Source organism: Python bivittatus, unplaced genomic scaffold (genome assembly GCF_059951505.1).
Source record: "Python bivittatus isolate LINGU-HERP-01145 unplaced genomic scaffold, Pbiv_v1 ctg000440_np1212, whole genome shotgun sequence".
Taxonomy (NCBI): domain Eukaryota; kingdom Metazoa; phylum Chordata; class Lepidosauria; order Squamata; family Pythonidae; genus Python; species Python bivittatus.
The window spans coordinates 7,367,541-7,383,038 of record NW_028277063.1 but is presented as its reverse complement, the minus strand read 5'-3'; the positions used below and the strand labels follow the sequence as shown (position 1 = coordinate 7,383,038).

The 15,498-nt window shown below is 35.4% G+C and overlaps 1 protein-coding gene across 1 annotated transcript; it reads left to right on the top strand.

Annotated features, from left to right (window-relative positions):
• Positions 1 to 3,049: 3,049 nt before the first annotated feature.
• LOC112543271 (vomeronasal type-2 receptor 26-like) lies at positions 3,050 to 13,314 on the top strand. The gene is made up of 6 exons (XM_088142415.1): positions 3,050 to 3,054; positions 4,814 to 5,105; positions 6,294 to 7,154; positions 7,696 to 7,923; positions 10,797 to 10,923; positions 12,404 to 13,314. The coding sequence occupies exons 1-6, from the start codon at positions 3,050 to 3,052 to the stop codon at positions 13,312 to 13,314; spliced, it is 2,424 nt and encodes an 807-aa protein (XP_087998541.1).
• The last annotated feature ends 2,184 nt before the right edge of the window (positions 13,315 to 15,498 follow it).

Genomic DNA, 15,498 nt, shown 5'->3' with positions numbered 1-15,498 from the left:
CAAAGGTGCCATTCACTTACCAAATCACTGCCATTCTCTGATCTAAGCCCAAGAGTCTCTTACAATCTGAGTAGAAAGAAAAACTTTTCATCTGTGAAAAGCACCATTTCATCAATGACTCATAGGGAATTGAACTCTGACTTAATAATTACTTTTCTGTCTATGTGTTTCATTGTGCTGCTTCTAAAAATCCCTGTAGGATAAATTGAGCCACTAGAGAAACAAATGATAAATGATGTTGCTTCTATTTCAATCTTGAGATATACGTATATGCACATGCACCAATATCACTTAGACCTGGGGAAAAAGTTATTTTGAAGATCAGACTGTACCAAGTTACTAAACTCCCATTCAGATCAGACAGTGTTAATTACAGAAAGGGCAATGGCTATGCCCTAGCAGAAAAGAGGGTCTTTGGGATATGAGGATGACAACTTTGGTCTGGCTTCTAGTGCTGCTTCCACGAGGGGGGTGCAAGAGTGACAGATGCAACATCTGTCATCCATACCCTCCGTATCACAAGTATCATCAGCTAGGAGATCTTATGGTTGGCGGAATTGTTTCTCAAGCTGGCATTGTCTCCAATAAAATCTCCTTCACTGAAGCCATACAACCAGTATTACCTGGGGATTTTATGTAAGGCACTGAATTATTGTCTGCTTCGATTTTTGTGTATTTTGGTGATTGAAATAACCAATGCTGTTAAGAAGATGCTAAGGAAAACTTTCTTTCCCCAACAAGGAAAATATGATGGGGAATAGACTGAAATGTAAAGTAGCTTTTTCCAAATGTGTCCATATAGTGGAGGATGCCCAGGTTAAGGAAGACTGGTTTAAAATTTTTACTTCTTTCTGTAATATTTTCATTCTCATCCATTTAATTTTTCCTCATCCCAAAACTATGCTCTGTGTCAACTTCTTTAATGGCAATTCTCCCTCTTCTTTTTACCTTGGTCTTGCTCTCCTCACATAATGTCTGCCATGTTTTGCTTTTACTGGGTTTTTAAATAAGAATTTTCTTACCTTCATTGAAACAATGTACTTATCAACTACAAAGTACTTTACAAAATGCTAAATGAGTTTAGTCCTCAGTTATTAAAATCTAGAGACATTGACACTTACTACCTTTGAGAGATTTCCTTTAATGATATCCATTAATGTTAAATCAGTTTTATATAAGATGTTCTTAGTAAGAAGGTGTTCTTCATTCATAGAATTTTGCCTTATATCTAATGAAATGATGAATGTAGCTAGCCAGATCTCTCCTAGTGAAATGATGATTCCAAGAACCTAATCTGCAGCATCCTTTTCCAAAAGTCTCTTTCTCAGACTCTAGCAATTCTTGCCAACAAATCTAGCTGCCACATTATGGACTTTAAAATTCATCATATCTAGAACCTAAATTGGAGAAGAATGATCTAGGCCCTCTATTACTAGATTACAATGTATTCTTTTTTCCAGATAGAGGCCTTCCAGTTTCAGCTCTTATTCTCTTTGGGAAGAAAACCAGAAAATGCAATCCTTGGAGTTGCCGTTGTTGTGGTTTTTGTTTTGCTTTGTTTACTGAAATCACTGAAAAAAGAATTCAGGGCCAACTTCTGGTGAGGACATGGCAAATTAAAGACGGGGATGACATTATGGCTTAAATCCACGGCTGGATGCAGGGTCCAGACTGGCAAAATCTCTCCAGAGAAAGGGGAGATCATGTGATAGCCCACATGCAATCCAGACAGCTACTCCTCATAAGCAAACTGCAGGAACAGAAGTTTTTGCAGTTGGCTCATGAGTTGAGTGACTGGGAGTTAAGGGATTACATCTAAGCTCATAGTCATAACGTAGCTTTTAAGGATTCAGAGTTCTGCCAATTCTTATTTCTTAATCACTTTGGAATTAACTTTTTATTGTTTTTTAATACTGAGAACCTCTGGAACTGCAAGTTTTTATGGACTTCACTGGGTGAGTTTCCTTCAATCCACTACAAAAAAAGTTTTAAGTACATTTTCAAGGATTTATAATTTTGCTTTTTGGAATTAACAGCAGAAGGGTGATTAGGCTGTTGATTTTAGAAAGTTATAAATGGACTAAGGGTCCAGATGGATTTAATAAAATTTGGGAATTGATTATAAGAATCCTTCCCATGGGAAACTATTCATTTTTTTGCATTCAGAGGAAAAACAATATGATACAATGAGACTTTGAAGATTGAACACTAGAGGGCACCAGAAGGAAATAAAACAATGGATGCATTGAAAAATATTTGTGAACAATGGACTCAGGAATTAGTTTTAAAGAACTCTGACATTATTGATAGATTAGATCATGCTATGGAAGGGGAACAGGTTTTACTAGACAAAACTGAAATTGACTTAAATGTGGACTTAAAAATGATAAGCTACAAGAAGGATATGGAAAAAAATGAAATATTGAATATACAAATGAAACTGGCTGAAGTTCTAATAACTAAAAAGGATGTACAAATAACAGACCAGAAGAATGACTTGGATAACCTTTTTATATTGGATTTACAGAAGGGATTTGTTAAGGTTGTCAGTGATTTTGTGAGAAGAGTAAAAGAGAAAATGAAAAGAAACCAAGTGTTTGGACACTATTTGAAGGGACTAAAGATCATTGCTGGGAGCAAGGGGAAGGAATATAAAGTTGGTTTATTTGACCAAGGTTAAAATAGGTTGTTATTTCTAGAAAATTTTAATGGATTTTCTTTGACCAGGACTGGATGACAATGTTCTAAGGTTTTGTTTATAGATAAGAGTTTTATGGAAAAGTGTATTTTAAATGTATCTGATTAAAGTTAAAATAGTTATTTTGTTATCTCTGGTAACTTTGATTAGATATTTACTGACTAGATTTGAATAATGAGGCTTGGGGGATTTGTTTAATGATAGAAAATGAGATATAAATGTAAAAGGAAGGAATTAAAGTTGGTTTATTAGATCAAGTTTATAATAGATAGATTGTTATTTCTGGTAACCTTTAATGGACTTCTGTTGATTAGGAGAGATGATGAGGTTTTAAAGATTTGTTTATAGAGAATGAGGTAAGATATGGGTTGAAGAGATTGTTGTATTTTAAAAGGTGGTGATAAGTTGCTTATATTTGCTGCGACAAAGAGGAAAGTTACTTTTTTTATTTATTTTTTTATAATAACTTTATTACATTTTTTTAAAAAGAAACGTAAAAACTAATAAGAACTAATATTAAGAAAAAGAATGAGAAGAAAAAAGAAATTAGGAAAAAAAGAATAGTAAAGATCAAGAGTGCAGAAAAAAAGAAGACAAAAGAAAAAAAGAATTGACTTCCAACCCTCCTTGCAACAGTTATAAGTAACAATATACAACATAACTTCCATTATTTCTACTGACCCATATTATTTCTAATCATCAAATCCATACAACATAATTTCATTTTTTTCCTGTTTCCCACAAAAAGTCCAAAAATGGTTTCCAGTTGGCATTAAAATTACACAATCTCTTGTCTCGAGTCAAGACTGTCAATTTTGCCATCTTGGCCAACTCCATCAGCTTCACCATCCATTCTTCTATTGTAGCTATTATCTTGTCTTTCCCTTTCTGTGCATATAAAAGCCTTGCTGCTCTTATCATATATAAAAACAAAGTTCTGTAAGTTTTTTCCAACTGTTTATCCATCAAGCCCAAAAGGAAAGTCTCTGAGTTTGATTGAATATTAATCTTTAAAAAACTTTTGAATTAAAATATGTACCTGATTCCATTTTTTTTCTTTTTTTCTTTTTTACAAGTCCATCAAAGATGATAAAATGTCTCTTCCTGTTGTTCATATTCCCAACATACTTTTGAAGTACCTTTGTACATTTTAGTTAATTTTTCTGGCAACAAGTACCAACAATATTTCATTTTAGAAAAGTTCTCTTTAAGATTATAACACAGTGTGAATTCCAAGTCTTTTTGCCACATAGGAAGTTTCTTTCTTTCTTTCTTTCTTTCTTTCTTTCTTTCTTTCTTTCTTTCTTTCTTTCTTTCTTTCTTTCTTTCTTTCTTTCTTTCTCTTTTTAATTTTTTTTCTTTTTTTTTCTCTGCACTTTTTTTTCCTTTTTACCTTTTTAATTTTTTATCTGTACATGTAATCTTCAATAAAATTATTTAAAAAAAAAGAATTCAGGGTCTACATAGCTACTATAGAAATACAATATAGAATAGAAATGTATTACAGCCATAGACTAGCATCCCAAAATGAATAGACATATCCAGAAAGAATACAAAATAGAAGGAAAAAAAGGAGTAAATATTCATAAATAAATGCTATAGAGATTTAAGTTTTTCAATCGCATGGGAGGAGCAGACAGTTGAGGAGCCTAAACTGTTAGTCTATGCACAATGATAGCAAGGACACAGAATTTGCCTTTCTAGAAGTTTACATTCTTGTCTGCCAAAAGAAGCTGCAGTTTCTCCTCATCTGAATACTAGTATGCAAATCTAGCTATCTGCCAGAAATTCAAATGCCTTTCTCTCTGAAAGCTCCTCAAGCTGAATTTCAAGTTGGTCCCAGGTATCCTCTATATTTCTCTTTCTCAAATTGTGTGGAGGTTTTTCCTTCAGACATTTACATGTATTAACACTGAATACTGATGAGTTTATTATGCATATATGGTTGGACATATGTATGTGTGTTAACTGTACATGCCGTTGGCTGTTAATTTAAAGAATATGGGAATATCTAGTAAAGCTGGCCTGCTGAACTTACTTCAGTTATTTCTGATTAAAACACGGGAGTAATTAATGTGGAATGCTGTTTAATACAGAATGCCACTCTCATTGTAGTCGAATACCTAAGAATTACCAGCACATCCTGGCCTTGGCATTTGCAGTAAAGGAGATCAATGAAAGCCCAAAGATCTTACCCAATCTTACCTTGGGCTTCCACATCTATGACAGCTATGACAATGCCCAGTGGACGTATCAAACCACCATGTTACTTTTATCATCAATGGAGACATTGATTCCCAACTACCAATGTAACATCCACAATAACATAGTAGCTATTGTCGGTGGACTGGATTCTAAAATTTCTTTTCATATAGCAATTATTTTGGATATTTATAAAATTCCACAGGTAGGATATCCTTTGTCTATATGTATGCAGATTTAACACTACTTTCAGTTTCTTCCTTTCTCTTGATTTTGTATTGCATTCCAAACTGTACCCAAGTACAGCCTTGGATCTGAAAAAGGAATATATCTCTGCAATTCTAGGAGTTACGCACTCATAAATATCCATTTAGGTTGTAATCCTATATCCATTTACTGAGGATTAAGTCCTTTAAACTCAGTGGAATTTATATCTTTAAAGACATGTAAAAGGTCAATTTTTAGCAAATCAAATGATGTATGTATCTAAGTTGTATATGAGTCCTACACCAGTTAATGAAAGATATCAGTTAAAAATGCTAGTTCCAGTAAGAATAACTTCATGATTTGGATTAAAATCCATGACTTAATCCGCAGAGTTGCTATACTAAAATAAAGAAAACTTACCTAGGCTAAGACAAAACATTAAGAGACAATAACACAAACAAATTAGAGTTTTACTGGAGATGGGAGTGCAGGGAATGACAGGGGAATGAAAAGAACTATGAGCAAAGATACACAGTTTAACAAAAAAGGCAAGAGTCAAAGGATATGAGACTGTTGAAAGTGAAACTATCAGACAAGGAAGAGAAAAATGGACAACTGTTTGAAATAAACCTGCCTAAATAAATTCCAGCAGAAGAGTGAGTTATAAGCAGCAGAGCCGCATTCCTCTCTGTTCTTTGATACGTGGCAGGAAAATTGCAATCATATTTCACTCTCTTCAAAGCTAGAAATTCCACTGAATCTCCATTTCCTTCAAATCAAGTATTTTAAAGAGATTTGATTCCATCTGACACCTTGCATCAGTTCAGTGATTAAACTCAAAAATTCTGTTCAAAGCAGTGACTGAATTGATTTTAGGTCTAAGGATGTCTCATAGGTTTTATGTAGAAATAAAGGTCATGGGAAATTTAGTAGAATCTCAAACATAATTTTAACTAGCTCTATCTGGAAAGAAAAAAACATATTACAATTTTTTTATAAGGAACTTCAGAACGTAACAGCACCCTGACCAAGGCCTATCTTGGTCTACTGTTTTGTTTCTGACAGATGCTTACGTGTCTTACAGGGTTGCTATAAAGATTATTACTTCAATATGTATTGATCACTATGAACACTTGAAAGTGTTATCTAGATGCTGCTCTTCTGTTCTTTCCCTGCTTCTCTCTAGCTCATTTATGGCCCTGCTCCAATCATGAACGAGAAAACTCCAGGCCTTCCCTTTTACCAGATGGTTCCCCCAGAAGCTCTTCAGCACAGAGGGATTGTCTCGCTGCTCCTGCATTTTAATTGGACATGGATTGGGATCCTTATCATGGACAATGACCAGGGAGAAAAATTTATACAAACAGTGATTCCTCTTTTTTCCAAAAATGGGGTCTGTGTTTCTTTCATTCAACGATTGCAAAAATTAACTGCTTTCACTAGACTTGATGGCATGTTTCAGCAGGGGGCAAAAATCTACAATCGTATCATGGGTGGTAAAGCTAATGCACTGCTATTTAATGGAGAATCCTTTGCTATGGTCTTTTTGTTATGGCTGCAGTATATTCCAAGAATAGAAGAGGTGAGAAATAAACCAAAAGGTATTGTGTGGATAATGACAGCACAAGTGGAGTTCACTTCTTCAGCCTATCAACGCAATTTTGGTACCCAAATAATCAATGGTGCCCTCTCTTTCACAATGAGCTCTGCTGATCTACCAAAATTCAGATCATTTCTTGAGGAACAAAATCCTTTTAGCACTACTGAAGATGGGTTTATCAGACAGTTCTGGCAAGATGTTTTTGATTGTGTATTCCCAAGTATTATTATGAGTGATGTGCCTGAAAATATTTGCAGTGGAACAGAGGATCTGGAAAGCATTCCTGGGCCTCTTTTTGAAATGAAAATGATTGGCCACAGTTACAGCATCTACAATGCTATCTATGCCATAGCTCATGCTTTACATGCCCTATATTGCTCTAAACAAATCCACAGAGCAATAATGGACAGAGGAGGAGGGGAAATTCGCAGTCAAGATTTCTGGAAGGTATTGACTCCTGTGTCTTCATTAAGTAGAGCATAATGGGTATCACTGTAATGGCCAGCCTGAGTCTGCATTTCATTTGACTTTTCATCTCTTAGAAATGAAAGTACAGCTGATAATTCTAGAAGAATGTTCTGCTTTCTATTTACTACATATCTGTGTAAATATACAGAGATGGAGATCTTTTGGGTCCCTTCCTATGATGCTTAGTATGTTAATGTCATAGTATAACTTTTCTAAGTCTACTTTCTATCCTTCTTGAATCAGAGAGGTTCTAGCTTGTTTGGATTTTTTTTTCCCCCTATTAAGAAAAAACTCATTCAAATTAGCAGTGGAAATTTAGGGGAACTTTAGTGAAATCCAGAAGTTTGATCAACCATAATCTGGTGCCTCCCATCTTATAAAATGTATGTTTGATTCCTTCTTACTTGCAATAAAACTAGAATGTGCACAAATATATTTGGGGTTCTGCTATGAAAAATGATAACATGGGGACTGGCACTTTAACCTCTTCAAAACTCTTGCATTTTCCATTTTGATCCAGCTCCATTACTTTCTGAGAGGAATCTCTTTTAACAACAGTGCTGGGGAACGGGTTTTCTTTGATCAGAATGGCATATTAGCAGCTGGATTTGATGTTATCAACTGGATTGGTTTTCCAAACAAATCATTTCTTCGTGTAAAAATTGGGAAGGTGGATCATTTAGCTCCTCCAGATGAAATATTAACCATCAATGATGAGATCATTACATGGCACAGTTGGTTTAACCAGGTACAGTCCAATTATCATTCCCAATCCTGAATTAATGTCGTCTTACTATTCTGACATCTATATTCATGTTGTTGGACAAAGGTAAATGCTTTGTCTGTGTATAACTGAGTCTCTACAGGTTTACATTGTTCTTGTTACAATCTTCTGCTTATTGTCCATGTAATGGTGGATTTTGAGCATGAAACTGAGCAAACTCAGGGAGGCAGTGAAGGACAGGAAGGCCTGGCGCAATATGGTTCATGGGGTCATGAAGAGTCAGACACGACTTAACGACTGAACATCAACAACAATGGTGGATTTACATTCAGCAGGATGCCTTGTTAGAGGATGTGTTCCTGGGCATTTTTGAATTGTAAAAGAATACCAATAATTAAGTAGCAGCAGATCCCATTCAAAAAGGAAAATACCCATAATATAGTTCTCTTGGATGCAGAGTGTAGGCTTAGCCCAGCTATCAATGAAATCAGTGAATGCTAAGAGAGATGATAGCGTATTTGAAGTAAAAGGTAGATTTATTAAGAAATAACTTTGGATAGGAAAGCCTCACTTCTATCTAAACTACAAGTTAGAGAAAGTTGTCTAGTTTCATAAAGAAAAAGATTAATTTTATTAATAATAGGCCAGGAGAGAAACCACCATTATCCTGAGTTCATAATGCAAAGAAATGATGCAATCACCAACAAAATGCTTAGATAAGTTTTACAAATTATTTAAGAATATCTCTAATGCTTTATGTATATGTGGAACAGAATTAGGTCACTTTTTGGTATATCTTTTTTTAAATTATTGATGTTATCACAAGTTTGAAAAAGAGTATGTAAAAGTACAGACCCACAAAACAAAACAAAACAAAACAAAACAAAACAAAACAAACAAAAAAAGGAAAGAGAAAAAATACAAGCAATCTAAGCCTATCACTTATACAGTATATCAGATATTAAACATTGTAGAAAGATTTGTCATTTAAAAGAGAATAGGACTTTATCGATGCAAAATGAAATTTGTGGCAAAGGAAGCCGCAAAAGGATTTTTTTTTTTAGTGGTAGAAATTTTTCAAAAATGAATAAATTACATATCTGTTCAATAATATCCAGAATAGTAATGCTTTTCCAATTACTCAAAAACAAAATTCTCTTAGCAATTCTCTATGCCCAATATAGCCAAAGTTCCTCAACATTTCACATTTATGTTATTCAACATAACATTAAAATTTTAACATTAAGCACACCTCCTATGCTTTATGGTCACGTGGAATGCAGTGAGGTCTCATATTTCTTTAATGTGCATGGAGTTTCTGTTTGTCCTTCTACTATGCGCTTTGCTTCTTTCCAGTGAAAGAGTTGATGGCAGATTATTGAGAATGAAAAGCCCATGAACCTGGTCACTCAGTCTAGGTTCGAGGTGGGCAGTAAAAGACACTATATCTAAAGTTAAGACTACGGGTCATGACAAAATACAAACATACAGTACAACAGTCTTAAACCTCAGCCACATTCCATTCATCATACTAATTAAATGTCTGTTTAAAAAAGTGGTTCCTTACAAATCATCATGGCAAAGGATCAATAATGGTGGTTTTACAATTTTTTTTATTAAAACTTTTATTAAGATATATAAAAAGCACCATTCAAATACAAATCAAGAAGTATAGAAAAGAAAGAATATACGTAGAACTAAAAGAAAAAGACAAAAGCTAAGGTAGTGAAAACAGATAGAAAGATGAAACGGAAAGTGACTTCCAACTACCTCCAATACAGATATGAGTACAAATTTTAAAAAAAGGTTAATCTCTTACCACTAATTAATCCAAATTCACATTATTTCTATCAGCACAAACCATCTGATCATTAAATCCCACAATCAAAGCTTCATTTTTTTCCCACCCAAGCACCTAATCTAGGAAGGGTTGCCATAAGGAGACAAATTTAGAAACAGCATTATCTCTTATAATAACAGTGGTTTTACAATTTTTAAAAAATGAATATGTCTTTGAAAGTATCCACCTTTCCAGACACACTGCCAACAAACAGCTCAAGCTAATGATTATTGACTATGCGGTTAGAAAGCACTGCCTGATCCTGCAGTCTGCGAAGGCTTCCTTTACTGGATGCATGTCTTGCAGTGTCTGGAGGATCCATTCATCACAATGATGGTACACATAAAAAAGGGGCCCAGATTGTGTCCTAATAGGCAACTATCCATGTGTCATTCACCCCCACCCAAACCCTGTGACCTCTGCAGATACCTCTAGTGTGCCTTGCTTTGGGTTTTGCTCCATCATGGAATAGCCAAAATTACTCCAATGTGCTGAGATATGGCTCATATATGGCCTCTTCCAACCTGATGATTCTATGTTCTAAGTTCCCAGCCTTCCCCAGACAGACATCCAAGAGAACTGTGAGACTGTGGAATTGCCAGGTTGAGAAAAGCTGGCCTATTTTTAACATTTTGAACTTCTCCACATTTGCAATTCTAAGAGAAATAAGAATGGCAATTTGATCAAAAAGAGAGAATGAGGAGAAAGAGGGCGATAGAGAGAGATTTAGATATGGATATTTTAGGAAATACAAATAGAAAGGTAATTTTTCACATTAATATCACACAGGATGTTAAATCTGAAGAAAAGAAAAAATGGATTAATGAGTGAACACATACAAAAAATACATAGATCAGAAGTAAATTAATTTATGCATCAAATGATTATTTTTAATATGTTGTTTTTAATATCCCTGCTATATTGTATACTGCCTGAAGTCTTTAGACTGGGCAGGCTACAAAATCTGTAAATAAGCAAATAACCAAATGAATAAAAGCTGCCTTTGGGATAAAAAAAATCTTCTGATTCCTTCTTCATATTCTTTTTTCATTCCTAGGTACGACCTATTTCTGTCTGCAGTGAGAGTTGTTATCCTGGTTTCAGCAAGAAAGTGAAAGAAGGAGAGCCATTTTGCTGCTATGACTGCATCCCGTGCCCAGAAGGGAGGATTTCAACTCAGGAAGGTAAGAAAATGTTCATTTGGTCCCAATTATTCTAAATAAATTCACTGAATAAAAAATATACTACATCTTTAATACTTCAAAGTAGCAGGAGGCCCTAATATATTGAGAAAACACTTCCTAAAACATGCAGTTGGTAGCTTCTGGAGAGTACAGTGTTCAAGCAGATTCCTAATTGATTATTGTGATTGTTTCTTGAATTAAAAAATAGTTTTGAAAACTTATTAGACATAGTTTAATAGCTTTAACACTTTTTAAACTCATAGTTAAATAGTTTTAAAAACTTATTAAACTTTTAATAATTAGAGTTATTCTTCAGTATCCAAAATAGCTTTAAAAACTATTTAAAATAGCTTTAAAAAGGATTTTTAAAATTGTTTTGGGACATTGAAGGATAATTCCACTTATTAAAAGATTTAAAGGATAGTCCACTGAATTTTACTTTCATTTATTACTGAAAGATACAGTCCCCATTAATTTGGCACAAGTTGCAAGATTTTGTTCTGATGTCAGAGTCTGCACACTCAATTTAATATAGCATGAAAAATAGAGATGAAACCTATAAAACCTGTTGAGCTATCTAGGTAACTAAACCCTAAAATCCTATTGTCTATAAAACAATAGGATTTTAGGGTTTAGTTACCTAGATAGCTCAACAGGTTTTATAGGTTTCATCTCTATTTTTCATGCTATATTAAATTGACTTATTTATTTATTTATTTATTTATTTATTTATTTATTATTTATATAGATATGGAAAGTTTGCTGCATTTTTTTCTTTGTGTGTGTGTGTGTGTGTGTGCGCATGCCAATATAATTATGTACCATCAAGTTGTTTTCGACTCCTAGCAGCCACATAGATAATCTCCATGACAATCTGTCCCTAACCTGGCCTTTCAAGTCTCCCAATGGTGTACTCATCACCACTGTATCTGAGTCCATCCACTTTGCTGCTGGTCATCCTCTTCTTCTCTTTCCTTCCATCTTTCCCAACATTAGAGCCTTTTCCAGAGAGACAGATCTTCACATAATGTGTCTCAAGTAGGTTAATTTGAGCTTGGTCATTTGTGCCTCGAGTGAGAATTCTGAGTTGATTTGTTTAATGATCCATTTGTTTTGTTGTCTGTCTCTTTCTCTCTTTCTCCCCCCACCCCCACCCCACAAACACATACACTAGTCACTGACCATAATAATATTCTGTTCTGTTCTGTTCTGTTCTGTTAGGCTTAACAGCTGTCATTCAGGAGATTGTAAAACATAATTATAAAGCATGCATCTATGTTTGAATACTGTTTAGAAGTGCTATAATGCTACTTCAGAGTCTGAGAAACATTAACTTCCTAGCCACCTGCATTTTCTTCAGCTATCAGGGAAAGGTCCTCAGTAAAAAGCTGAAAAAGTCTCCACTGTAACAAGCAAACAGATAGATTGAGTTCTAAAATTAAACAAATCCTTATTCTAGGCTCTTCTAATTCTTTTTCAGACAGAAGTGAATGCTTTAGATGCAAAGACAAATACTATCCAAACAAGAGACAGGATTTCTGTATTCCCAAGATTATAAGTTTCTTGACTTATGAAGAACCTTTAGGGATCGGTTTAGCATCTCTTGCACTTTCCTTGTTTTTGACCACAGTTCTTGTGCTAAGTGTGTTTATGAGGAACCATGACACTCCCATTGTCATAGCCAACAACCGGGACCTGACCTACATTCTCCTCAGCTCCCTCCTGCTCTGCTTCATTTCAGTGCTACTATTCATTGGCCAGCCTGGAAAAGTGACCTGTCTTCTCCGACAAACAACTTTTGGCATCATCTTCTCAGTGGCTATTTCTTCCGTCCTGGCAAAAACCATCACAGTGGTTCTAGCTTTCATGGCCACCAAACCAGGATCCAGGATAAGGAAGTGGATGGGGAAAAAATTGACCAGCGCCATTGTTGCTTCTTGTTCTCTCATCCAGGTAGGCATTTGTACTCTGTGGCTGGCAATGGGTCCCCCATTCCCAGATGTTGATATCATCTCAGTGACTGAAGAAATTATCCTGCAATGTAACGAAGGCTCTGTGACCATGTTTTATTGTGTGCTTGGCTATATGGGCTTCCTGGCACTTATCAGCTTCACCACAGCTTTTCTTGCCAGGAAATTACCTGACAGTTTCAATGAAGCCAAGTTCATCACCTTCAGCATGTTGGTCTTTTGCAGTGTTTGGTTGTCCTTTGTCCCAGCATACCTGAGCTCCAAGGGGAAATACATGGTGGCTGTGGAGATCTTCTCCATCTTAGCCTCGGGTGCTGGGCTTCTGGGTTGCATATTTTCCCCCAAATGTTACATCATTATCTTGAGGCCTGAGTTGAACAACAGGGAACAACTAGTAAGAAGAAAGGACTGGTTAAAATAAACCTATCTATCCTTTGTCAACATTTTTATTTAGATTTCTGTGCTCTTGCATACTGTAAAATATTTCTGGCTCTTAAGTCTAGATTTTTTAAGGCTCCAAATATTCTTTAGCTAAAAATTATTTTAGAAAGTTGAATCAGGTTTTGATTCAATAGAAACAATCATGTACTGTATGTATTCTGCTTCTTGAAATTTTATCTTCTTTTCCAGCAGCTTCCTCAGAACTGATTCACTATTTTTTGTTTTTATTTACCAATGATAGTTGATGAGTAAGAAATTCACAGCAGCCACTGTGGCCATGTTATAAAGGTTCAGTGACGGGCCTGCTCTCATGTGAACCAAATTCATCTTGGAGAAATACTAATGTAAGAGGATAAAGACCAGCATATAAGTGTCTTGGTAGAACTCTAAGATTTAGCATATTACCTAATTCACTCATAAGCATCTGGAGTACAAGTGATGGCTAATCTTATCATGAGTGCTATGACATTATCACACAAATGCTCCAGTTTATGTATTTGCATCAGACACTGGGGCTGGCCTCATGATATTGCAGCCAGCTACAACATGCAAATAAGATGACAAGTGAATGGTGATGTCACAAGACAAAGGCCATTTTCATATTGAGTCTCAACATTGGACAGTTATATGTAAGTCTCAGGATTTGTACAATGACATCCTAATGCATGGCTCATCTCTTGTTCTCCTATAAGCTTTCCCCATGAATGTCTATATATGCAACTTCTATTAAAAGGTCCTGGGAGGACAACTTTTGACAGGTTACAGCAAATAGAGCTGTGTGGAATGTATGCTATGGAGTCAAAAACAAAAAACAAAAACTCCCCCCACCATACTCACATACTCATTTCATGCCATTTTGAGACAAGAAATACTTGAAAACAACTATAAGAACAATAGTAGACCTGATCTATCTTTAAAAACTGTCCTGTGCCTGACTGCCTAATTTGTATTTTTGGTTTTTTTTTTCTTCTCCCCCTTTGAGAATTTCCCCCTTTGCAGAAGGGAGAGATTGCTTAAACAAGCTATCTCTTCCTGAACTGCTTTTCTTTGCAACACAGCACTTCTCTAAAAAATGCTAGCCACAGGTTAATTACCACCCTTGGCCAGCTTGCACTGCTATCTGACATTGGCAAAGGCCCTATTCAGTTTCACCCTAAAGGTTTCTTCTGCTATTCGAAGTGGCTCTGGGATCATAGTCACCAGCACACTAAGCAAACAGCCAGCACCAAAACATTCCTTTCAATGTGTATTCCCATTGTGTGCTTGCTTACTCTCTTGTAATCTTTTCCTCTTCAATGAATATAAATACAAACATTAATTTCCCCTTGCTAATTACCCTAGAACAAGAAGTGAGAATTCAAAGGGGTGGGTAGTGGGGCAAGGAGGCTATAAGATATACTCCTTTTTCCCAGCTTCCTTGTGAGTCAAGTTCCGGAACATAACCTTCCCTGCACCGTTAGGGCTTGCCCGGCTGTTTTGGGCTAGTATACTCCTGATGAAAGTATTTAGGGGAAACTTCTTAATAAACCTTTTTTCAAGATTTATTCTGGTGTCCTGGTGTCTTCCTCAGTGTTCTCATTCTTTGGTATCAGTCCTGCAAATTCTAAATTAAGTGTCGACATGCAGATTAACAGAAACAAAAAGACCATAAAAGTAAAGATACAGTCTTCTTTGAGTGGAGCTTGGTCCAAGGTGATGTGACAGGCACATCCATGCCATTTTCTTGGCTATGATATGAAAATTATTGATATTGCCTTTTTCAGTGATGCATTTATTATTTCACAGTTTAGTTCAAGACTGGCTCATATTATCAGCAAGCCAGATTCAGAATACCACCTCAAACAAACCCATGAAAATCTCAAGCACATCTCTTGGCATCATCACTTCGCCCACTATCACCATCAAGCTGTTCCCAAAATATGAATGTGGATTTCAATCACTCAAATAGTCGTCATTCCTGATCTAAGTCAAACGTCCTACTTCCTATAAGAATGAAAACAAAAGTTCAACTGTGAAAAACATGATTTCTTCAGGATTTCCCTAGAGAACTGAACTCTGACTTAATAATTATCTTCTTGTTTGTGCACCTACATTACTATTTTAATTCTGCAGTTTCTCAAAATCCCACTGAATTTCAGTGCCAGTTAGAAAGACTAATAAAAAA